The following is a 26,938-nucleotide window of genomic DNA, read 5'->3' as shown; positions in this document are numbered from 1 at the left end:
AAAGCATGATACGTTTGGTAGTTTTCAAATTCCATAAAAGCATTGACAATGAAGTGCATCGATATACTTATTATAAGATTGATTTATATGTAAATATTATGTTAAACAGAAACCAATCTGGACGATCTGACCCAGCCGAGGATCATTCAGATGAGATACCAGGCAAAGAAGGTGACACGGAACGTCTAGGTTTGTTACACTTTGATTTACTCTATAATCACAAATTTTGGGCGAGTTTTATTTCAGACATTCGCATCGTATTCTGAAGGAATACGCACTTGTAAGTTTGAAGTGTTACAAAGTGCCATTGTGTCATAAACTTCAGCTGGCGATCTAGTGGATGCTTTGAACGATTCTGTTAGGGTATATAGACGATTGATTTAAGGGTTGCAATAAAATTCCTTCAAACCTCGTCAGCAGCTACCATGCATTATCTGTATTATTATATTTCAAATATAGTTGCTGACCTTATTCAGTTTAAGAGGTTATGTAATGATCGAGTTGGGCATTGAAATAACTACCGCCTTTCATTAAGAATGAGTGACGGATAATTGGCCACATTCAACCATTTTGAACAACCTGTCACTTGAATAACTACTTTTTTGTATTGTATCCTCACCTGACCCCGTTTTCATTAGCATGTCACAAATGACCCTATTTCGCAACATAATTCTGTCACCAAATGTCCAATTTAGAAAACAATGACAAAGTATAACAGAATAATGCTATTGCTTCGTTTCCCATTAGCATTTTCTGAAAAGTAACTGACAGATTGACGTGACCCCACTTTTGTACCATTCTTACCTAATGACCTAATGACCACTTTTGTTAAACACAATCAGCCTAGGCTAGGATTGGGGTAAGGGTTAAATTTGTAAGGTTAGGATAAGGATTATAGTGTTAGCTATAGGATTATGATTAAAAGATCAGAATAAGGAGCAAGAGATTAGGGTCAGGTTTAGGATTATGGTTACAGGTATAGCGGTGACGTGCCCAGAAAGTGAGAACCCCGGGGCTTGAAAAATGTATAATTATGCAAAAAACGGCCACTGACGAAATGTAAATGTGGCAACAACTTTTCCAAAGTTGCTCAAATGTTGGTTTTCATGATGCATTTAATATTACGTTGTAGATGACCAGTCAAATCAGGTGACAGTCATGTATGGGAACAATAATCCATCGACTGTAACATTTACAAAGGTAAGTTTCACATCAATCCGAATTCCGAGATATCTCCAAAAGCGTTTCGCCTTACTAATACATAATAGCGCACTATTTAATGTAATTCAACTAGGCGAGGACCTATATTTGTTAGACATGGAATACTTTTCGACATCATTAAGAAAAGAATTCGACATCAAATAATCTACGTAAACAAGTGGAGTATGCAGCGGCTCTCTTATCATTATGTCATTGGGAATACCCGACACTGTAACAAAGACAAACGGGTTAAGGGCGTACTACACGCATATATTGGTTTGATTGGTCTAAAAAAATATTTTTTCATTTATAGCGAGGCGATATATGCACGGATCATGTGAAATAAAAAAATAAAAAAATAAAAAAGGTGCTTTTAAGCCATTGTATAGTAAGTCATTTTAGCCCTATATATTTTTTGTTTACCGTATCCTGGTAACTCAGATGCGTGTTTCATAACAAGCTATAATTTATTCTTTTCAACATGTTCAAGTAGGGTACATGAATAGAATACATTAAATCCTTTGTTATACTCTCTATAGAAAATCTAGTGGTGCTTGCAAAATATATAACACTGAATAAATTAAATAAACACTTACACAATGGATGAATAGTCATTAGTCAATTTGATACTTTAATGTGTTGTTAGGAGAAGAAAAGGCTATTAGGTCACCGTATGTCAGGTTATAGGTCAATTGGTTCAGGTCAAATTTAAGAATCAATTTTGAATACACATGTGAGAGTCTGTGATACAAAATGTATCAAACTGAGGAATAATGTTGATATTCTGTCTTTAACTGGATATATATCGAGAAGTGCAAGGTGGATATACTAATATACCTTGGGATGTAAATGGTGAGTACAATTTAGAATGCCTAGTTGAGATGGATTTCACAAATAAATATAAAATAGTTACCAAAATCACAAAAGTTAAGCTTACGGAAAACTACCCAATATGGTGGTATAGGTTACAAGAAATACAATATTTTTCAACATTGCTGTAGTATGGTTGTGGTAACCTGTTACCTGTGGCTTAATTAAGTTTCAGTGAAATAATGTCGCAAGTTAAAAATACAAAATATAGCTCAACATTGAAAATAGAAGCTTTTTAACCAGTTCCTTTTTTGATAGTTGTGGAGCACCAAGTTCATGAAGTCATAAAAGAAATCAGGAACCACTTATTCCCATTTTACATATCAACTTTATTTCCCTAACGTGTTAGCAACACATATCCAAAATTTTAACGAAATCCGTTGATAGTAAGCTTTCCAAAATGAAGTGAATTTAAATCATTAGTGATGTACCACCTTTTGGCTTCTACTTTTAAAAAGCATGTAAGCTACGTTGATACCGAAGCCACCAATAAAACGAGAAGATTTGCCCCTTCATTTTGCATACCACTTTGTCCAATTTTTTTTGTAATTTCTTAACAAAATGCAAAAAAATGCACAAAAAAATCAATGGGTGTAGTACCCCCTTAAAAGGCTATACCCAAGAATAGCCGCTTTTTAAATCCTTCCATTACATAGATGCGTGCAGCAGTCATGAAAATTTGTTCTGAAAGTTTTAATGCATTCTTGAAGAAATTCATTTGGGTTGTCTGATACAATTGTTGTGGCGATATATTATTTTATATCCCGTGCCTTCTATTTTAATTTATTTATTTATTCAAAATTATGGTGTCATTCACCCCGAGTGAGATCACTCTCTCGTATCATTTCGATTAGACTATCGTAAAACGTCACAATAGCCTTTTGTAAAGAGAAGTTTTGTGGACGACGCAAACTGAGAATGAATTGTAGTCTGTGGCATTCACTCAGATGGTTAACATCTCTCCATAAACTCTCCATGTGCGTCAAGATTTGAACACAACTTCTTATTTTAGAGCGAGAATAATTCTCGCTAATTATTACTTGATAATGGAGTTTGTTCTACTCCTAGTTCACGTGTTAGTTTTAATATAAAGTTTCATACCGAATGAAGAAGATGTAGTAAGTAATAAATATAACTTAATTAACAGTAAATTGGGTTTTGATTGTTTTTATGTTTGTGTGATAATACTCGTGCTTGGCTGATTCTAAAAGCTTAATTAAGTCCCTGGTTGAACCTCTGGTTCTATGAAGAACTTTATTTTAGCGCCCCTACTCAGGCCAAATCTATGATGAAGAGACGATGAACCGAATACCAATCTGAGGGACTAGCCGAGACGAGTGAACCAAGACGCATCTACCAAGCCGTGTGATTATTCCCTGACACCTACCTCGCCGGTTAAAATATTTAGCGAGTCCTATTCCCAAAGTTCTTTATTAGAAAATTAACGGAATGTTCTTCTTGTCAAAACCAAATATATTTACTAACCTGACAGTTTCGGTCATCTTGGTGGAAGGCCATCATCGGAGTGATGGTACTTGATCCTAATTGCTTCTGGTTGATTGCTCACCAACAGCGCCCTAAGTGGATCATAAACGTGACTGGGGAAATGGGCCTCATCTCATGGTGTTTGGAGCTCTCTTTCTTATTCACATGGAGTCTTTGATGCGGCGAGCCCAAATCACATTCCTTGTGATATTAGATCATAAGCTGGGTGTGGTCCGTACGCTGTTGGATAAGATGAACTATATACATGTATATATAATTATGTTGTTACAGAAAAGAAGGATATGGATCAGGAAGAGGACAAAATCAAACGCGCCCTCAAACAGTTTGGCTACCCTGAGTGGACGCTGAATCAGGTAAAACGCAAAAAGGACAATAAACCTGTGATAAATTGTCAGAAACGACCACTCACATTTTTTAGAAAGCAGGGTACCGGTACACCGCGATACGTCCTCCTACTACCTTGAGGAAATTGTCGTTCACCCCAAGGACAAAAGAAACCCCCTTTGCACGACCGATTATAGTACGAGATATTTTGCGCCAATTGTGACTGTGGGTGAAACAGGTCGTGGTTTTGAAACTTGATTGGGTGAACATAGGAAGGAATCGGACAAAGTAGCAAAAAATAAAGGAATCTTTACTAGACAAACCAGGAAACAATCTGAAAGCAAACAATCCAAATCGGCAATCGCAGACCACGGAGTTCAACATAATCATGTGATCAATTGGGACGGCGCAACAATTCTCGACAAGGAATGTGATTTTGGGGCACACCGCATCAAAGAATCCACGTGGATAAGAAAGAGAGATTGAAACACCTTGGACAGAGATGAGGGACACGTGATCCACTTCTAGGCTCTAGTGCGCCATCTGTTGGTGACCAATCAACCAGAAGAAAGGATCAAGTACCATCACTCCGATGATGACCTTCGACCAAGATGTCTGAAACTGTCAGGTAAATATATTTGGTTTTGACAAGAACATTCCGTTAATAGTTTTAATGTAATCAAGTGACGCAGCCATATGTTAAGCATTATAAGCCAATATGGATTGATATACGGCATCATACATATCTATTCACAGTACAGAAAGTAATGGTGATTTTGATTTGTAAAGCCGTCATATTTTCATTTTTTAAGGACGGTAATGATACGAAAGGTGAACAATCCAAAGCTGAAGATGTAACTGCGCATGAAGATGTCGATGTGTCTGGAGAGATCTGTTCGAAGGACGCAGCAGAATTGAGTCAAGAGGTGGGCGCCCCAGTCTGTGCGACGAACGATGGGGAAGAGGAGAAGTCGTTGAACAATACTTCCATGCCTAACAATGGAGCCGCAAAGGTTTGTTATTTGCTGTCTTGCTTACACAACATGTAAAATGTGTGAATATATTTAAAGTAAAATGAATCTGCAGCTTCCTTTCTGTACTCTTATTTTACGTTACAAATAATTCAATAATTCACTGATGTGAATCTCGCTTTGATCCATTTTCCTCCCTTTCATCTTTCACTATCCTGCATCTGGAAACCTGCTGACCTACAACAAACTAACACAGGAATCGGAACCTGACATTGCCGACCAAGAACCTCCTACAACGAATTAAGCGACACATTCAAAATGTAAGTATTTTTATCCACACTTTATATAAGTGCCAACTCCTCCCGGTCCTAATCAACTCCTCAGCTCCAGGTCCTAACTTGAACGCTCAATTTTTCCGATTTATATGTTTATAGATGAGTTGACCTATGATGTCAAGTGTTTACATTCAGACCGCCCCCTGTTGTTTCATGACAGACCACATAAATCTCTTCAAAACTCAATTTTTAAAAGCCTTTGAAGTTTTGTGTGATATTATGTATATAGTTTGATGCATTTGTAAACAAGTTTGATAACATATTTAGCATTATTTGCTTTGAAACCAAAGTTAATGAATAAAAATCTAATTCTTCCATGTAAACTATGAGTGTTTTTTGCCTGGCAGTTTTGATCTCAGACCAACAGAGGGGTATCAAATGTAAACACATGTCAACTCATCTATAAAAAGATGCGTTCAGCTACAACAATACTTGCATACTTATATCTTTACCTTTAAAGGTATTGAGCTGTTAAGAAATCCAGAGCCTTGTCAATGGGGTAAATATCATGAAAAGTGTATCTTCTCTCTCTCTCTCTTCTATTGTCTCTTTCTCCCTCTCTCTATCTTTCCCTTTCCCTCTCTCCCCCCTCTCTCTCTATCTCTCTATTTCTCTTTAAATTAGGTCTATAATACATTTTTGGCTTTCCCTCTCTTCGTTTGATTTTTTTGGGTTTGTTTTACATCGTTTGGAAAGTGAGATAGATATAAATCATATCTTACAATATGTGATGCGATCAAGCAAAATCAGTCGGAACTCGGCAATAATAAATTTTCAGTTTTCTATAGGATTGTAAAAAGTATTTATAAAGCTGGATTTTGCAGAAAATCCCATTGAAATTGAACAACCAGTTCCAAAGATATGAGCAATTAAAGGTGAACCTCATTGAAAATAAAGTTATATATCAATGGAAAGCTTATGATATCAGGATATTAAAAATAATTTTTTCCGATTTTTTTCATGGCCAATAAAGCTGAAAAATTAAAAAATGAATGAATTTTTGGTCTTTTTAAGGCGCCCAAAAAGCACCCAAATCAATCGTCTTTGACCTTGAGAATGCTCGTGACGTAAGCTCAGGGTTCGCAGTCATGTGATCCTACTCGGAAACATGTAAACAAGACTTGCTTCCTGTACTTTGCAAGCTGCCTGGCAAGTCTGATTTTCACAATAAAGCTTGAAATGAGAAGAATCTTCAAGTTGCTGATTCCTTCTATATATATTAGAAATAATAGAATTATTGTCAACACGAAAATGTTCCGTAAATTTTTGACAAAATCAGTCATAACTGGCTGGGTATACCTGGGTAATTGAGTTTGAATTTCGCGCTGGGATCAATTCCATGCGCAAATGCTTGCTGCTACCGTATACCGTTCATGTCATGGACTGAATAAACATGATCGAATAACAAATTAAATAACTTGTTTGTGACATTCCCTATTCTTGATTCATTTTAAAATATCTGATTTTTAAAAATATCGTCTTGTATTTCATCAAATCCAGCCCATAAAGGTTTTCATATTTAGCGCATTGCGGTAATACATTCTCCCGGTACATTCTTTCCACACAATCACGATACTTTATTATAAAATAAATACAATTTAGGTATAGTAGACCGTTATTTGATGGAATTCTGATATCTGAATAAAATTAAAATATTGTCACTTGTGTCACGATTCTTTTAATGATACTACAATCAGTGTACTGAAAAAGTGAAACATTTATGTTTTATGGATTACCGAACACGATGCGTAAATTGCGTAAATTGATGCTGAAGAAATTACAGGAGCCGCGCCGATCAAGGTGGGCAAACACAGCGACTCGCTTCGTCTCTCTTGTAGCACTAGCACCGTGTTTCAGCAGATTTGATCAATCGTTCCCTTATATTTGGAACATTTACAGGAATAAATTTTGCTGATGAAGTAGCAATAAGTTGGAAATATCAGAATGTGAATATCAAATCGGTCATTTTGTCTGCAAGTACAGTACGTATACAGTCGCGGATACGGAACACTCGGCGACTGAGACTCGGTCATAGTCAGTCACTGAGACTGAGTTCACCCCGTATGTATCTACGAGTTCGCCTATCAGCGCTCCTATCATACATGACCGGTTGTAAAGTTAAGAAATAATTAAGAAATCCCGTACATGTACCTTATTCTATTCCTTCATTTTCTCATTGTGATAAGTTCATCTCAACTTGGTGTGACGATCTGAACTGGTAGCACTAGCAGTTATTTTTTGCAATCTGTTTTCATTCCGGTTCTTCGGCGAATCGTCGCTCTTCGTGCTTTACTGTAATATTCCCTGCATATCGTGGATGGCTTGGCCTATCCCAAATCACCCCGGCCAGCACTTTTCCCATTTTTAGTCCACACACTTTATTCAGGAACTTCATTCTTGATTTGATCATGATGTTTCCTTCATGTTATTCTTATTTTATTGAAGATATTTTTCATGTAAAGTAAGTTGACAAGGACTGAGTTCGTGCATTGGCCCGATGCATGCCACAGTAATGCATGGACATTGTGTTTACAATCAAACCCGGAAGTAACTGTGTGTCCCCGTGATGACGTCATCATCGAAAGCGCCCAATTTGAACGATCTTTGCCATATCCAATCTTTGCATGGAGATTATGTCTATCCTGGTGCGTTAGGCAAATAAAAAATATTCTTTTCTGCTTCCTGGCATCATAAGCTTTCCATTGATTTATTACTTTATTTTCAATGAGGTTCACCTTTAAAGAGTTTCCAAAACAATAGGAAACATAAGGAAAAATTTCCTTTGTTTGGCTATATCTCAAAATCAATATTTCCGAGTTCCGACTGATTTGGCTTGATCGCATCACATATAAGTTATAATAAACTGTAATAAATTCTAATAAATTCTAATAAATTTTAACTTTCACACTTATCATATAACAGGTGTTGCTGTCAAGATAGACATCGATCAGATCATCTGATATCAAACTCAACTATGATGGAACGACTTTGAATTATAATTAAGTTAACTTCATCTGTTTAAATATGTATCATTGTTTTCATCAGAGTAAATCTAACCAGCAGAATATCCGACATCCGTAGTTATATAGTAAAATAAGCGTAGTAGTCTATGTACGCTTGGTATTCTGATTTCTGAAGCGAGTAAGTGCTTTAAAACTCATTTAATGAAAGAAGCATTTTCCTGATGGTCGTCACCATTTCCCCATTTGATTGTTGTTGCAATGTAAGTACATTTTATTTTGTAGTGTAAGATAATGTTTGTATCGCGCCTCGAGCGCCATTAATTCGGTGGAGATGTGCGCATTATAAATTCACATGTAGTAGTAGTAGTAGTAGTAGTAGTAGTAGTAGTAGTAGTAGTAGTAGTAGTAGTAGTAGTAGTAGTAGTAGTAGTAGTAGTAGTAGTAGTAGTAGTAGTAGTAATATTAGGGGGTGGTGTTATCTCTTCGGAAGGTGGGGGAGGGCATCCCAAATTTCGGTGACCGGAGTCAAATCTTTATGACCCCCCCTATCGCGGGCTTTACGACCCCACTATCGCGGGTCGAAAATTTGCGCGGAGTGTGTTCAAATTTTGATCGTAAGCGTAAAGCAGGCGCACGGGCGCGCAAAAATTTTATATTTTATAAAGAAAGATTGTGCACACATTTTAATTGTTGAAAATTTTGAGTCACCAGCCTTAATAATCTATAAACCCCCTATCCCCTATTTTGGATGGTAAAATTTGTAACCCTCCTATTTTTGGTCTAAAAAATCTATGCCCCCCCCCCGTATATTTGGGACCCCAACCCACCCACCCCATTAAGCCAGCCCCTTAGTATTATTAATATTAAGTGAAGATTGTCTGTACAAATTCAAAGCCTATATAATATGGCATACACAGAATACGTTTTTATATACCGTAATTGCGTTACATGGTTTTTAACATTTTGTATGTTAAATTTTAAAAACAAAAGTAACTAACCCTCTTTAAATAATGGCCATTATTCAAAAACGGGCGATTTTATTACAAATCAGTAAAATGCCTTGGAAGCAGAATTTATTTCTGCGCATTTTGACACCTCATTTGTAGCAATTGACTAAATATTGACGTCACAGCGTACATTAAAATCAATGTAACCCATGATTTGAAAGTTGCAGTAAATTCTATTGATTTGTATTCAGTATAATGGAAGAAAATCCGTGTAATGATATCTGAGTGTTTCTGGACCTCACTAAATTAAATTGACCGGTGTTTTATTGTTTTCCGGGCTATCGTATCAAATAAGGTGTCAAAATACGCAGAAATAAATTCTGCATCCTTAATACAATAGACCGTTTTTGAATAATGAGCATTATTTTAACGGGGTTCGTTACTTTTTTGAGATGTTTATTATACATTATTATTATTATATTCATTATAAGACAAAGGTAACACAGGTAAATAATCTACCTGTTTTATTTATACCCGCATGCAATAGCATGCAGGGTATCTTCCCATCCTGTGGTTTCTTCTCCTCCTCCTCCTCCTCCTCCTTTTCCTCCTCCATCAAACACATCATTCTGTCAAGGCTAGCGCTAAAACTACAAAGGCCCTGGGGCCCATATGTGGTACACTTATGGGCCTTACCCCGTAGAAGTGCCTTTTGCCCATCTTGGCCCCAGAGGCCAAAGGTCACGGGCCCCCGGGGCCCAAATGTGAAAATACAAAGCACGCCATATTCTCATCAAATTAAGCAGCCTCAGGGCCCTGAGTTGGTACACTGATAGCCCTAGGGCAGGCCTTCTCAACTAGTTTATTTGAAGCGCCAACTGGGAAATTTTAGTGATCATGAAGTGCCAACACGTTCACATGGTTAAGGGAGGATTTTGCGACGGAGAGCGTGCGCGACCGAACACCGTAGCGGGTGGGGTCTAGGGGCGGATTTACCTTTTTGGGGGTCCTGGGCCAGACCAAAATTTGGAGGCCCCATACGCACCGTAAGGAAGGCATGTGCATGCACTCAAGTGCCCAAGTTTTTGGATTTTACTATGGCATTTGCGCGCGAAGCGCACGAAAACATTTCCATTTTAAGCTATTTTAGCCCGAATTTAGCTATATAAAAGGCTATTGCACGAGAAGCGCGCAAAATTTTGCAATATTTGTGGGCTATTTTGGCCCAAAACATGGTGATTTTTGACTAAAATGGAAGATGCACCTTGCACATGGCAATTTTTGGGGCCCTCAAAATTTGGGGCCCTGGGCCCGGGTCCATCTGGCCCTATGGTAAATCCGGCCCTGCCCTGGATGGGTCCAGTGAAAAAGTGTCGGCCGCGGGGGGTCCAGGGGGCAGCGCCCCCGGAAGCTCTGAGATTTTAGGACTTTCTAACTGAGGCTCAGATGTGGTATTTTCACCCCTTTTTTGTTAAAAATGTATGTGACAAAAATTAGTAAATTTACCATGCGCCACTTCGTGCGCCACTTCGACTAATTCCAAGCGCCACAAGTGGCGCGCGCGCCGCCAGTTGAGAAGGCCTGCCCTAGGGGTACTCTATATTTACAAATATACAAGAGCCCCATATGTTATATATTATGGGCCCCAGGGGCCCAAATGTTAAAATATGGTGCAACAGATTGACAAGCCTAGCTCTAAAAGTACAAGACCACTAGGGCTCATATGTGGCATATGTATGGGCCCTAAGTTGAAGATGTGCCTTTTGCCCATTTTGGCCCCAGATGTACAAGGCTGGGGGCCCTAGGGCCCAAATTTTAAAACAAAAGGGCCGGCCGTTTCTCAACAAATAAAGTAGCTACAGGGTTCAGATTTGGTACACAGATAGGTCTTTAGTATTATATTGTCATATATATATATAATCCCCATATGTCACATAATATGGGCCCAGGGCCCCAAACTCTAAAACATAGGGCCGGTCGTTACTCAGTAAATAAAGCAGCTACAATGCCCAGCTTGAGTCTACTGATAGCACTTGAGAATCATACTTCAACATATGTACATGAGCCCCATAAGTCATATATATTGGGCCCCAGGGCCCCAACTGTTAAAACAAAGGGCCGGCTGTTTCTCATCATATAAAGCAGCTTTATGGCTCAGAGTTGGTACACAGTTTGCACCTGAGAACTACATTGTTATATGTACATATGAGCCCCATATATCACATAATATTGGCCCCAGGGCCCCAAACGCTAAAACATAGGGCCGGCCGTTACTCAGTAAATAAAGTAGCTACAGTGGCCAGCTTGAGTCCACTGATAGCACTAGGAAATTACACTTCAATATAATTATGTACATGGGCCTCATAAGTCAAATATTATGGGCCCCAGGGCCCCAAATGTTAAAACAAAGGGCGGGCCGTTTCTCATCAAATAAGGCAGCTTCCGGGCTCAGAATTTGTACACAGATAACACCTGAGAATTATATTGTTACTAACACCCACACACCCATCCACCCCACACACGGAGGACTAAACAGACAGATCGTATGATATCATAATTGGAAATACCAGTGTGATGCGTTAAGGCTGTTCCAGTTAAATTACATACCCATTGGCTGTTCCATTTAATTTACATAGCTGTTCCATTTAATTTACATACTCCCTCTGGAATAGTTTCCCCTGAATCATATTGCATAGCCTCACTGTGAGTAAGAGAGACTGACAACAGCACCCTATGGAGAATAAGAGAGACGACTCCCCTGGGAGGGAACTTTTTACAAAATATTTAGTGAACTTTCACTTTTCACATAATACAATTATTTTAAGGCCTCAGCAAATAAGGACTGTAAGTTTGGGTACACCGATAACATGCGGGTATAGCCGTATTTGTGTACAAATATATAGCCTTCTAGTTTTATTTCTTGTCCTTTGACTATTAGATTATATCACGTCACGATCTATGATTATATAAAAGAAAAATGTGACCGTCCACCACAAACCAGCTGTTAAGTCTGCCCCGGTCAATTTGGTTTTATTTCGTGTTTAGAAAATATATATCATAAGCTTTAAAATGGTTTATCATTTGACTTCCAACGATATCCAGAAGCGGGGTTATGGTTTGTTGAACCTTGTTCCTTCAACAAAATGGTACTTTATTCGGTTCTACGTGTGTCTTTTTTTCCATATTGCTGGTAATAAATATCAAACAGTCATAATTGTCGGTCATTTCAAATCATCCCCAAGTCAACGAGGTTCAGGAATGTCCTCTCGTTATTAATTGTTGGTTATACATACCTAGACAAAACACAATGCTTTGTAACCCACCACTTGAACAGTGGATAATTTATAATTATAATTATGGCTATTTAAGAATTCTATAGACATAGGTAGAAGCTTATTATCCTCTTCAACAATAGGATTATTGATTGGTTTAAAAGGAGTTTGACTGGCACTAGCCAAATGAGATACATGTAGCACCAGCTACCTATGAATGCGCCCTTCGTGCACATTTTACACTGTAATTCAGAATACAATTTTCCCACTTTACGGCTCATTCGTGGCGTACGGTCACAAATACATTATTGCTCTCAAGCGACAGCGTTGATTATCTTCATGTAGCTTAAAAAAGGTGGGACAGGTGTAATTAGATAGGCCAAAATCATCATTTCATCAAAAATTTGTTTTTGTCATTTTTAGACACATTAATGTATGTAGTTTTCATAACATAAAAAAATCTGGAAAAATTATGGAATGGTATAAAAAGCGTGCTAATTACAACAAAAATTTTATTATTTTCTTTGTTTACGAACCCGTTGTATGACGTTTTTCACGCATTTCATTTTTCACCAAAAGTCGACATTTGAAAAAATGCAGCTCCTAAAGTATACCCTATAGACCTGAAAGTTGGCATTTATGTTCTTTAGACCATTATCACTGCAAGAACCTACTTTGAAATGTTTCTTGGATATTGATAAAATCAGATGACCAAATATGCCAAAATTGGTACACACAAGATGTCATTTTATCTCAAAATCATAGGTGCTACACCTCCTACCCCCTCTGGTGTTACTGGAAATAGGCTCATGCACTAGATCTTTGCAAAAGTTTTATTTTGACACCTCAAGTCTCTCAATAGGACATTGTATAGTGGAGCTACTTTTTTAACGGCTAATATTCGGTAATTAAATATGCAAATTAGCTAATTAATATGCATAACATTTGAATTGAACCTGTTTTTCTACATTTAATTATATACCCGTTACAATGAATCATGTAAAGAGCTTTTATGATCTTTCCACACACAAAAAAGTGTCAATTACACCTGTCCCACATGGTAAAATGCATCAAATATCATACCGAGGTGAGTACACAGAATATTATGTTATTTTACTATAGGTATTTTAGTATTTTAGAAAAAATTGTTTAAAATCATTATTGAGGAATTTAAAAATTATCTGTGGATCCTTTGTTATATCCGCAGAAAAATCCAGATGATCACAATTTTTTCTTCACTATGATATATACAATGGAACGGTACATAGGGGTTTAGAAGACACATAGAATACTTTGCCTTATCAAAAGCCTTTGATACCATGGATACCTTAGAACATAATATGAGATATCTCACAGGAATGGATTAGAAATTAACTTTCGCATAGAAATCAATTTGTTTCGCATAATACAGGATCATCAAAGCAAGAAACTATTAATTATTGTATGGTATTCCCGTCATCCATTATTGTGCTACTTCTATTCCATTTCTATCACACGTCTATAACCATATCATTTATGATACAACTTTATTTAGTTTGCAAAGGATATTTCTACATTTTGTAAAGTAATTAATAATGAATTAAAGGAAGTTTGCAATGGTTCAAGGCAATAAGCCATCTCTCAAAGCAAAAAAAACTACTTGTTTTGCATGCGCTTCCAACTAAACTAGAAATATAGATGACGGATTGCGTTGATTTCCTTGATGGTTGCAAACTTGCTCGTGTTGAAGAAGCCACATATCTAGCTATCACAATAGACGAAAACGTCACATGGAAGAAATACATAAATAATTTTAGTGAGAAGTTACTTTGGCGTTCTTAACAAGGTTAAACGTTTTACCAGGGATATTGATGTTCCAAATTATTAAAGGCTATATTGCTCATAAATACTTCTGTATTGTGCTATGGTTTTTCTTATCTTCTTTTAACCCTTTGTTTGAAAAACCATAACATACTGAATATTTCGGACATAAGAAACCGGAAGGGGGTAGTTCATTGGTAGATCACCAGCGCGGTCATCTCCGGAGTCTAATTTCACCCTTCTTAAGATGAGCACTCCTGGTGCAGTTCTCTCTTGGAAGATGACACTATATTGGAAAAACAATCACCTTGTTGCAGTTTACTGTCTAACTTACAAACAAACAAAATCAGCTTGTACTTAATGTAGGCATTTTGATTCAGAAAGTCGCATTCTACAATTATACTTCACATACAAATCCACCTGAATTTCGTATAGAGTATCAAAGGGAGGACACATGCTTCATTTCATTTAACCCATGTATACTGCTCCGGAAAGTTCACCATTTTTTCAAATTATCACACATATGGCTACCATAAAGTGAAAGTGTGGCATTTTGTTATGGCAGGGTAGGTATTCTCGTATTTCATACATTCATTCAAATTGTTATATTAGGCAACAAAAAAGACTGTTTGCTTGTTCACAGACCACTTTTGATTGATGGGTCAGTCAATGGATAAAAGTACTGACCAACATCATGTCGATATTCATGCATTCTCACTCGGGTCTATAACTCTCTAAGGATCGGAAGCATGATCTGACCCTTCAATTCTTGTCAACAACACTTTTGTTTGAACAAACACTTTTCTCAAATGCACAGTTCAAGTATTTTACATTGAGGTGACTGAGGTCTATTGCAAACCGAAGAGATATGATCCTACAGTTTCAACATATTGGTAGGCCTATATCAAAAGGTGGCAAACAAGATTATTGGTTTATTTCGGTCGGAATGTTTTGGAAATTTTCGAATTCTGATGAAGACAAGCAAACAATCTTTTTTTGGCCTTTATTTTGAAACTTGCGAATTGTGATCCCACAAACCTGGATACTAACATTTAGTGACATGTGGCGGCCACTAAAGCAGCACCTTTACCACTACCATCTTCTGATAACATAAATTTGACGTTTGATTCTGGTACTAGCTGTTCCAAATTGGACAGCATGAGCGAGTGAAACTTGGGGTGGAACTTGTACAGAGATCCATCAATGGCCACTGTCAGGTTCTTGCGTTCTGTCTGTTCTATCACGGCGGCAAGTCCAGCGGATACTAGCTTGGCAGCTCGTATGGACACTGCAGCGCACACATCTTTAACAATTTTGATATCTCTTGCTGATGGTTTGAGGTGTAGATTATCTTCAAGAATTTTTCTCGTTGTGTCTCCTGCTTCACTTTCATCACTGATAAACAGAAACACAGAGAGATAATACACATAAATAATACAGAAGGCCACGTTACCTGACAAGAACAACATAAGGTCATAAGCAAGATCAGACCTACCAATTGCATTTATGTACCCACCCGGGGTACCCACCAGTGATTGGTAGAATTCAGTTTAAACTATTATTAATATCAATCTAATTGAAAAGAAATTAGAATAATAATAAATCAATTAGGTGAGAAAAACAGTTGTTTCTTTTCATTCTATGCTTGTCACTTTCTTTTGCTGTCTTTCTCATTTAATCTCTGGCAGTGCTAGTTACTAGTGCTACTTGTTTTTACCATGTAAAAGGGATGTTTTTATGCTCCCGAAACCTCGGTTGTTTTGTCTTTTAACCCTAAATTTTGGATGTTGTTGTACATATTAAACAGTTTTTAACATTTATATTATATATAACAAGAAACCCTGATATGCACAGGACCATCCTGTATGGTTTTGCATGATCAGCCTGTCCAATCCATTTTAATGCATCCTCGGTAAGTCAGGGATATATTATAGAGGAAATACATGAATATTCAAAGCTGACATTAAATAGGCCGTCTCTGCCTAACCTTACCTTTCAACTTCAGAGATGAATTTGGTTTCAAAGCTCCAAGTTGCTGAAAGTTTGTCAGACCCTTTGCCATTAAATGCAAATTTATTTTCAATAGCTTTTGCAAGAATCAGACGGACAATCTCCCCAAGGTACATGCCTGAAATCATCTTCTCGTAGCTGCAAAAAAATCAACAGATGGATACATGCATTATATTAAGTTTCTTTCAAGTGTGCAACAATTAAGTTGGTCCACCTTACTGTGAAGCATGGACTGTCACACCAAAAATTGCAAGAGAGTTAGGTGGTTGCTAAACCTGCATGCTGAGAACTGTTCTCAATGTTCACTGGAAGAACATTACAAATATGGAATAATATGGTGATCTCCCAAAAATCAGTGATAAGATCAGGGACAGAAGAACCAGATATGCAGGACATTATACTGTTTCGCTCTCCATGAGCGACATGCAAACTCATGCTATCAGTTTAATTTCTTTGTCTACACATCACGTATTGCCCATGACTACTTACAGCTCCCTTCCCTTATTGAGCGATACGTCATCCACATGAACATCAAATTCAGTGCGTACATCATTAAGGCATCCATTATCACCAAATGCACCCCACTCCATGTTGATGATTACTTCTTTGGGGTCATTCAGGTCGCCATCCCATAATTCTACATTCTGGAGTTTCTCCATGTAACAGGCATTAGTACCAGTTCCTATTAACAAAGATATCATCAAAATAAATAAATAATCAGTTTAATTTACTCTTAGCATTATCATACCATCATTATTAATTAAATTGTACTCTTTTTTGTGCGTTTTTCCCACCATCATTAAGAAATTATTCAGTTTCTTCATTGTATTTGTCTAAACATGTACACGATTCAGGGGTGTGAGTGACCATGGATCAAATATGCTGAAAATGGCTGAAAAATGCTGAAATCGTCATCACCCTACATACAGCACATTAATGCTGAGATTGATTTCACACCCCCGGTGATCATGGTGATTTGAACTTCAAATCCAGTGGCGTAGATTTCTTTTTGACATTGGGGGGATGGAGTTGGAAAAATTCTTGAAGTATGGTCAATCCAGCACCTTTTGGCGACAGAATAAATTTATGGTGCAAAAGCGCGGGGAAAATTTAACTATTTTGAAGCTAAACTGATGAAATATGGTGTAAAACTAGAATAAATGTGCGGGAAAGCGCGCGAAAATTTGCACTTTTGGGGCTAAAATGGGCAAATATGAGGTTAATTTGGTCAGAAACCCATAATCAGGCGTCAACATGGGGGGTGATTGTATGGACTATCCCCCTGGCAAAATATTGGGGATTTATCCCGCCATCCCCACGGATCTACGCCTATGTTCAAATCCCCTATACTAGTCCACTTACCTAGGATAAGACCAATGAACGCATTTTGATCATTGTATGCACATGACATTAAGGTACCTGTCGTGTCATTCAACACAGCAATGCTATCAACGAGTACTTTCTGCAATAAATCAATCAAGTTAAAACAACTTAATGGCATTACACAATGGCCTGCATTTGTCATATATTGGTTTGTCTCATATGGAGATCAAACAGTGTACCTTCGGAATTTATCGGCAAAAACGACAAGTAACACCAGGTGTAACAAAATACTTTCGTTTGTGTTTGAGTGTAACAAAGCCATGCATAGGACTTAGTGTGCATCACTGGCACAAAGCAGAATCCAATTAAGTGCACACTTTAATTAGATGTGTACAGGGCACATGTTGAAATAACCCAGATGAACACTATAACATTTACCAGCCCACGTCAACATTTGGATTACTCACATTGATCTAATATTATTACTTGCCAGGCTGGTGTGCATTTTTGAATTTTACCCAACAAACAGCAAAGTTAATCACCCTGGTTTTAAGGTACCCCCTGAAAGGCCCTCAAATACCAACAAATGCCAACAAATAGCACATTCACTCTGCTTGAGCCAGGAATATACTTATAGTGTTGTCTGCCATAGGATGATTTAAGGATTTTATTTTACTTCTTTTGAAATATCTATTTTGCAAGCCGTCAGTCAGATGCAGAAACACGTGATCAACAATTGCATAAAATGTGCAGTGTTAACTAACCTTCCTATCACATGCTTCCTTCAACAGCAGTGAGACATCTTCACCAACAACACCTTGTGCAGAGAATCCTTTGGCCCATGAAACTAGTGTTGCTGCAATGTAAGATATATAAATAATGTTTAACATAACACATAAGCCCAAACTAGGCATAAACAACAAGATTGTCTTCAAATATGAAAACAACTCAAAACACTTGCAGAGGGAGTGCAACCATTAAACAGTATTACCATTACCAATTACCAGCACTGTAACTTGAAAGGGGGTGTTTAGTGACTGTTCCATGTACAGCTGTTATCCAGTTGAAGCAATTTCTATCAAATTGCCTCTCTCTGGTATTTAATAGAGTTAAATTTGTATTAAAAGCCTATTAAAACCTCATACTAAGTTTCTGGCAATCTAAATAAAAGTAGAACATAATTTTTCAGTGGCTTGCAAAAATAAGCAAAACAGACCCATTGACTTCACATGCAAAAGTTCCAAGTCTGGTAGCACCACCTAAACTAGTAAACTTTATTCAAAAGTGATAACGTTTTCAATGGGGTATTTTCTTCACTAAAATAAATAAAATGAGAAGATTACCCGTTACAAAAATCTGAATTTTAATTTTCTCAGAATCGGCCTACTCTGGAGTTTAAATCTGGCCAACGATCTTTTTTCTTGTTGCGCCTTTATGACTTAAAAATGTGCTGAACTCATGGGGCTAAAATTAACTTTCATTTGAAATCAACCAGGCTTTGAATGACTTATGATGCAAGTTCAAGTGATTACTCTCCTAACAGCTCTCAAATACTTTCTCATGGGAGTGACGTAGGTCACCTACAGTTTCAAACCTTAAGGGATGAGCCTATAGGAATAACGACCAAACAAAGAAATTCTTGTTTATACCTTAATATTGTAGTCTTTCAACCCTTTCACAACTTCAGTTGTGTAACTTACAAAAATTCCCGCTAAAAAGTGGTTCTTTTAATTTTAGAAAATACATTAATAATCGCATTGGATTTTTCGTACTGATCGTACTATAAGTGACCACCAGCCTATAATCAGGGGGATGACACTCTTATTCACATGTTCATTTTCAACGCAAACCTATATTGAATCCCGGTGGTTTGCGAATAATGAAATGTCCGCATCCCTGGATCAATTAAACCCTGGTATGAATTATTTATTAGCTTTCGCCACGATCCGTTTTGCAATAACATTAACGCACTTCAACTAACAGCCCGTTGAGTTCAATGAACTACGCCCTGAAACCGATGGAGTTGTGCCCCACAAAGAAGCTGGCCCATTGACCTTTATACAGGTCAGTGAGCTCTCCATACACAAATGAGCAAGTACAATAGGACAAGGCCAGCACCTATGACCTGCTTAGTGACATGTTATTTTGAAGTCTTCTAAAGCTGAATATCTTGAAGATTAGTATTCGTTTGTGCATATGGACTGCGCATTTATGATGCAAAATATTAGTTCTTATATAAAATTACAAAATATTGGTATTATGACACACGGTATAGGTGATATATAAAACGACTAATAAAATCATGTCATCATGGCGTCATGTCAAAGGTTCATTATATCCCGTATGTTTGTCTAAATTAATTGATATTTTGAGAACTATTTCTACACCCATTTAATATGTACTCATTTGGAACCCGGCTTTTTTAAATTTTCATTTCTTTTTATGTAACAAATTCAGGTTTTTCCATTGCGCGGGGCCGCCGGGCAATACAAATTTAGGCTAAACGCGGAATTAAGAATAGGCGTTTCTAGTACATACAGCGTCTGACTCTACCTGAGGACCTAGCCTAAGTCCCATGGGCTCCAAGAATGGCTCTCCATACACAAATGAACAAATACAATGAAGGGTCGCCATTGCTCTCCATACACAAATGAACAAATACAATGGAGAGTCCGCTTGCCATGCAAATGAGCCAAGTGTCCTCTCAAGGTATGCTCTGTGCTATAATGTTCTAATCACACTATAGACTGGGATTACATGTGACGTCATTGCCAGGCAATTGGTCTCTATTGTTCCTTGCCCGGAAATATGCCCACGCAGTCAGGGACCGTGCTTTTAAAACGCCCGCCAGATCACAATATCCGAGCGGCGCTTGCACTCGCATCGCATTAAACTAGACAAAGTTCGCTAAACTGAGGCCTGCTTCAATTGCCAACCTTTATCGAGGGGCAAGTTTGAGGTTTCATAGTCATCTATTACCTATACCATTTTTCACCCCGATGTGGCAGTGATGTCAACGCGTTGTGAACAGCTGTTTCGCTCGCGCATCTATGCGGTGTCTTTAAGCGCGTGCGTATGTACACCAGCGCCATCGAACTCCAGCGAGTGATGCTGCGCCTAATAAAATTCGTATAATGCCCCCAGCATACTTTAGTGCAGCTTGCCGCTGCGGCAAGCGGCAGAGCGTTTCAACCAATGACAAGCCTTGATTGTGTCCGATTGTCTGCAATGCGCGTGCGCCACGCCGCTCATTGCAAGCGGCAGGGTAGTATGAAACCGGCTTTATACTGACGTGACCCCGGATGTGACGTCACTGTCACATCAGGGTGAAATGGTATTGAACAACGCAAACCAGCCACATTTGTCATAAGTTTAAATAGCCATTAGAAAAACCGTGAATATAGTGTCAGAAAGTCTTACACATCTTAGTATAACCTTGTCGTTAGTGTGATACTGAATGCAGCGCCATGTTTGGAATATATTCGTACACGGTGTGGACAAATAGTTGGTCAAATGTAGGCTAAGTAGGCCTAAATCATGAAGTAAAGCTTTTCCTTGTTATAAAAAACAAGGAAAAGGCAGTCATTTTTATCACAACGCGATATTTTAAAAAAGTACATTTTGAGAGGGCCTACGCTGGTTCTTTTGATTCTAGTTTAAAATCTGTTCATCACATGCAGTCCGATTTGGTATCTATGGTTTCATCAAAGTCTTGAGAACTAATTTGGATGGTATGTTGGTTAACAAAAACGATACTGTTAAAAATAGCGGTATTTATGTAAGCGACGTATCTATTGTGTAAAATGCATTGAAAATTGTCGGCTAAAGAGGGCATAAATTAAAATCGCGAAGCGTAATAGCAACAATAACTATCTACATTCCAAGCGGAAACGCTTTTCAAAAACATACCACCTTTTTCGGGCAATCGCTGAAACCGAAATATGAAATTCCAGGCCATCTGTAAAAAAGTGCGTGAGCAGAAATGACCATGAACTTGGGTCACCGAAACAAGTGTTTATATTGGTGTCAGGCCTTTCATAGTGATACAATAATTAGCCCCCAATAATGGCTTTCATTTGAACCATTATTTGTTAAAACTTTTCGAAAGTCGATTTAAAATGGCCTAACCCGTTAATAGTGTTCAATCAAATCTCTCCTATATATGCATAGGAGGATTCGGGGAAGCAAATGTATAGTTCCCCTTCAATTACCAAAAGTCCAAACTTGATTAACAAAAACCTTCAGTACCTACCTGAGGCCAATCCTTTCTGCTGGCATTTAAAAGAAAATGTGAAACCAAGGGGAAGATTCTGGTCACTGAGACAATGTTCTGCTTTGAACTCGCGCAGGCAATCTGCGATGTAATCAAATAGCTGCAGAGAGAGAAAGTAAACATATCTTATACATGTATTACCTTCAGTTTTTCATAACTCTACAAATGCATACTTTTCTTTCTTACCCAAATCTAAGGTCACAAAAATAGGTGCAACCTAATATAAAATCCGTAATGGTTGCGATTACTATACAAAAACTACATTTTGATATGATCTGATCCAATCAGGCCAAAGCCAGCAATGATGAAATTGAGATGTAAGCAAAAAATAAGGAAGAATAAACAATGAAAACATGTGTGTATTATTAGCGATACTAAGCTATGTTGTTTGAGGCAGAAGATGCAATTTGAAGGTATTTCGTCTCGGACCGGAAGTGACCCCTTAATGGCCTTTGACCCCAAATAATAAATATCACATATACACTGCGTAACAACAATTCATGTGTGAACATACCGGCTATCTGCTGTTTTCCCTTGTTGACGGTATTGTGTTTTAGACCGGAAGTGACCCCTTGATGGCCTCTGACCCGAAAAAAAAACCACACTTACACGTGGTGACCATAATTCGTGTGTGAACATACCGTCACTGTGGTATATTTTACGTGGCTAATAAAAATTGTTGAAGGTATTTGGTTTTAGACCGGAAGTGACCCTTTAATGACATTTGACCCCAAATCTGTGAACACTCTATATACACTGGCTAATGTCAATGCATGTGTGCAAGTGGCTATGTTGTTTGTGGCAGAAGAAGCATTTTGAAGATTTTTTGTCTTGGGCCGGAAGTGACCCCTTAATGACATTTGACCCCAAATTTGTTAACACCTAATAGAAAATGACCAATAGCAATGCTTATGTGCAAGTGTCGTCGCTGTACTATGTAACTTTAGACAGAATTGAATTTTTAATTTTTTAAATTTCAGACCGGAAATGATCTTCTTAATTGACCCCAAATCTGTGAACACCCCATAGACACTGGGTAATATCAATGCATGTGTGCAAGTGGCGTCACTGTGCTATGTTATTTGTAGAATAATAAGCATTTTGAGTGTCAAACAATCACGTTTTTGGCCGTAAACCGGAAGTAGTTACCCCTTAATGACCTTTGACCCCAAATCTGTGAACACCCCAAAGGCACTGCGTAATAACAATGCGCAAGTGGTGTCACTGTGCGATGTTGCTTGCAGGATCTAGAAGAATTAGCAGATTGACAGAAGAAGAAGAAGAAATCGTGCAAAAACAATACAAGCCGGCCTTGCAAAGATGTGACGGAATTAAGAGGTTGAAAGAGCAATCAGTGGGTGGAATTTTATATATGGTCGAATCCAGGACTTATGTACAGTGTATATTGACAAGTTTTGACAAATCTGAGGTTGCTAGGACATGTGGTGGTTGGGAGTACATTGTATTATATATTGACCAGGCAGAAATAATACTTACATATGATATCTATATCTATATCTGTTACCTACCTGTACCCCTGTTCCAGTCATCAGTTCTTTTGCAATAGCATAGACTTTGCTTTTCATGTTCACTTTGCCGTCTTCTAGTTCTACTAACAAAACTCGGAAATTACTGCCGCCAAGGTCAAGTGCGAAGTAGCTCCCTCTCTCTGCAAAACAAAACAATGCATTTTAAAGGTGTAATTAACATGTAGGCTAAATATAAATTGGAAATACAATGTAAAAAAATGTAGCATTGCTTTCTAATTTCAGCTTTTAATAAAAAAAAGTAAATTTAGGTGTGCTTGACGCGAATTTGTTCCATTTAAGCTTCAATATGTTATATTTACACTTTTCGTGATCCTTTTTTACCTCACTAAGAAATGTGTGATGAAATGTGTTGATGAAGTTCTGTATACGCGCCTGACAATGTACATGATGGTACTGCTGTTATTACTACCGTAGTCACACACCTTTTAACTTAAAAATTTTTAGTATTTTTTTTTTTTTTTTAAAGTTTAATTTTAAGTTTTTTTTAAACACATTTAATGTGTTTAAAAAAGATGAAAATTTACTCAAATCTCCACACACAAAAAATTGCACAAAGAAACATTGTAATGAGCAGGCAGCAAATACTATCTGTCTTTAAGTATCACATGGCTTGACTCGCCAGCCCAGTGGGTCAGATGCCAGAATATTAAAGCTGATGGTATCAGACGCAACGTAACAAGTTGCAAAATCAAGTGAGTTCCAGTATTTGATTTAATTCAACACATTTCAACGCCTGGCTGACTGAGAACATTTCACTATTTTAGCAGTCAGCATAAATAAATGACGCATATCTGATCAAGAATAGATTTTCAAACTGACATGCAAAGCCATATTCTAGAAGATAACAAGGTCATGCAGTTATAACACTCGGTTATAACAATGAGATAACAAAATTTAGACAAAAGAAGAAAATAATTTAACAGCAACAACCTGATCACTTTTAACAGTTAGACGCAAGTGACCATGTATATTCCCCAATGTCACTTACATTTATTATGGAGGGCAGTTAACTGTCCATTTGCTGCCGAAATCAGCAACATTTAATTTTGAACATAGATGGTTCTGGCTTTAACTAAATACAAGGGTGAACATAACTAAATTTTGTTCTTTGTAAAAGTAGTACCGGTACTTCTATGTAAAGTACTATATAAACTTGGTTTGTTGTTATTATGATTAATGCAATATGTGACACTGTATTACATGTTGTTGAGCTTTTATGTATTACATGGCAAGTGACACCTCCTCACACACCCACCTCTGCTAAGTTTGACCCACAGTGAGTTTGACCTGAGCAAAATGTGGGCTCATAATCTTGTCCACAAATGTGTTAACAATGAAGGATCGCTTGATTGCACAACAACATTATCAGTTAAGGGTCAACTTTGTTGTCTTTATCACACCGTCTTAGCTTGATTGTCATTTGAACAAACCTTATGTAGATAATAAAATATCCAAGTTCATTACCTTGACCTGATGGAAGTGACCTGACATACGTAGGAAACATTTTCACTTTAGCATCTGCATTGGTGGATTTTCCAAGACCCTTGACCATTTCCTTTCGCATTCGACCCTTAACATCATTCAATGTTTCCTTGCTAACAAATAAACTTTCTAGAATTTGACTAACCCTGTAAAATAAATAGATCACACGAATGACAATTTTTAATCTAGTTATTATTAATTGTGATTTTCCCTAAAGAACTACATGATAGAATGACATAACACAATTGTTAAAGCAGTCAACAATTTGTATGAAATGGCTCTGCATGGTAGTTTTATGATACTGATATGAAGACGCTGGTGTTATTCCTTGATGCCCTGCTGCAAACAAGCAAGCTATTTACATGTAAACATTATGTTATAAGTTAAACAGCATTGTACCTGTACGCAAGAACACAGCATTTTCAATTTATTCTTTATATAATTTCTATGACTGTCAGTTTTATTTTTTACTTTATTCTTTTCCTTCCAAGTTTATTTATTCATATACATTTACTAATTTATTTAATGTTGAAATTTGAATGAATACACAGTATTGACAACTATCTATGAAATAAAACAATACCTGAGAAGATTGGCATCCATGGAAGAAACCATCCTTGTTTCACCACATCATGCAAAATTTTGGTACAACTCTTAAATAGTGGCTGCCATCTCCAACCCTAATCTTAGCCTGGTACTTATTCTTAATCAAACTCTCTCAACCCTAAACATGCTAAACCTAGCATGATACAGTCTAACTCTATTAAATCCTAAACCTGTTAAATTGTTGGTATCAGTCAGTGTTGCCAAAACTTTTCAGTACATTACCAAGGCAGGCGAATTGGCCCGCAAGGTCATGGTCAATAACTCTCAAGTTACTGGCCCAAGTTCTAACCAAATGCTCCAAAAAGCACCCAATGCCGGGTATTTGTGGTTTTACCCGAATTTAAAATATAAATCATACAATTGGCGGAAGAACTCTTCAGGTACTTCTGACCGACCAATATTATGGACACAAAACCCATTGTTATTTTCATTTTTCTTCTGTTTTTCAATTGTTTCTTGTATATATTTTGCATATGTTTTGGTTTTTCACGCTGTGATCTTTTGAAATGGCGTGTAACAAAAGCTCTCATGTATGTATGTATGTATGTATGTTATTGCAATTCAGAACTTAATATATTTATAATTCGGCTGCAACTTAATGTTGTAGTCTGACACTTGCAAAGCAGCCCAATTTTAGGTAATTTGCAGTACAATTTTCTGAGGCGCAGCAAGTGACCTTCAGCTAGCCCAATTTTGCGCCTAAGGTGGCATCACTGGTGTCAGTAAGGTTTGTTTCAAAGACCAAATATATATGCATAAGTAGGCCCTACGTTATGTAAACAGAATCGTCTAATCTGTCTTTTGTTCCATTAGGTGAAGGTCACTAGTCTGAAACAATAACATAATAGACCATGTGCTTGACAACCATTTTGGAGCAGGCAAACTTTGATCCCTTCCTGAATTACAGTGCTCATGAGGTACCATTTTTAATGCTTTCTCTGCAAGAGTCCATATTTTTGATAAGGATAATGAACTGAGTGCAATGCATTAGTCAAGATAATCGTACGCGCCGTGGAGTTATTGCATTTAGCTCGAGAGCGGATAGGCTCGAGAGCTAAATGCAATAACTCCATGGCAAGTGCGATTATCTTGACGAATGCATTTGCACGAGTACATTAACCGTCATATACTTTGAGTGTATTAAAACAGTAGGCAATATTAATTGCTGCATTCATTATATTAGTTTGAATATTAGGGAAAATATCTTAAATTTTATTGGCTATAGAGGCCCTGCATATGACGTATCATCCCATAAATATGGCGGACTACTCAAATGCATTCAACAAAAGCATGATTGCAATCTACCATGACAGTTCGTCTCACACACATAACCCTGCATTACGATCAAATAGGTTGATGACAACATTTGATTGAATGGACTGCACTCCGCCATAACTTCGGTGAAGGACACCGGTTCAAATCCTTTGTTTGGAGCCAATCGATAAAAGAATGCAGGGCCTTTATATTGCTCATTAATACTTCCGTTTTATGCTATGGTTGCTTCTT

The 26,938-nt window shown here is 37.4% G+C and overlaps 3 protein-coding genes across 3 annotated transcripts in view; 1 reads left to right on the top strand and 2 right to left on the bottom strand.

Annotated features, from left to right (window-relative positions):
* Positions 1-9,638, top strand: part of LOC140149059 (uncharacterized) — a 28,356-nt gene extending 18,718 nt beyond the window's left edge. Inside the window, exons 11-15 of the mRNA XM_072171212.1 lie at positions 110-189; positions 1,133-1,200; positions 4,713-4,913; positions 5,128-5,191; positions 8,129-9,638. Of these exons, the coding sequence (XP_072027313.1) occupies positions 110-189; positions 1,133-1,200; positions 4,713-4,913; positions 5,128-5,175 (397 nt within the window). The 3' untranslated portion in view covers positions 5,176-5,191; positions 8,129-9,638. The remainder of the gene's footprint in view (positions 1-109; positions 190-1,132; positions 1,201-4,712; positions 4,914-5,127; positions 5,192-8,128) is intronic.
* LOC140147413 (uncharacterized) overlaps positions 1-26,938 on the bottom strand; it is an 85,391-nt gene that overhangs the window by 38,337 nt on the left and 20,116 nt on the right. The gene's annotated exons all lie outside the window — the stretch shown is intronic.
* Positions 14,305-25,610, bottom strand: LOC140148926 (hexokinase type 2-like). Its single transcript, XM_072171037.1, has 9 exons — positions 25,410-25,610; positions 24,809-24,972; positions 23,324-23,463; positions 21,774-21,894; positions 18,286-18,377; positions 17,561-17,660; positions 16,688-16,880; positions 16,181-16,336; positions 14,305-15,583 (listed from the first exon to the last, which is right to left on the bottom strand). The coding sequence occupies exons 1-9, from the start codon at positions 25,439-25,441 to the stop codon at positions 15,241-15,243; spliced, it is 1,341 nt and encodes a 446-aa protein (XP_072027138.1). The 5' UTR covers positions 25,442-25,610; the 3' UTR covers positions 14,305-15,240.

Source organism: Amphiura filiformis, chromosome 3 (genome assembly GCF_039555335.1).
Source record: "Amphiura filiformis chromosome 3, Afil_fr2py, whole genome shotgun sequence".
Taxonomy (NCBI): domain Eukaryota; kingdom Metazoa; phylum Echinodermata; class Ophiuroidea; order Amphilepidida; family Amphiuridae; genus Amphiura; species Amphiura filiformis.
Note: the sequence above shows the minus strand (reverse complement) of the source record. Positions and strands in the feature narration are given on the sequence as shown.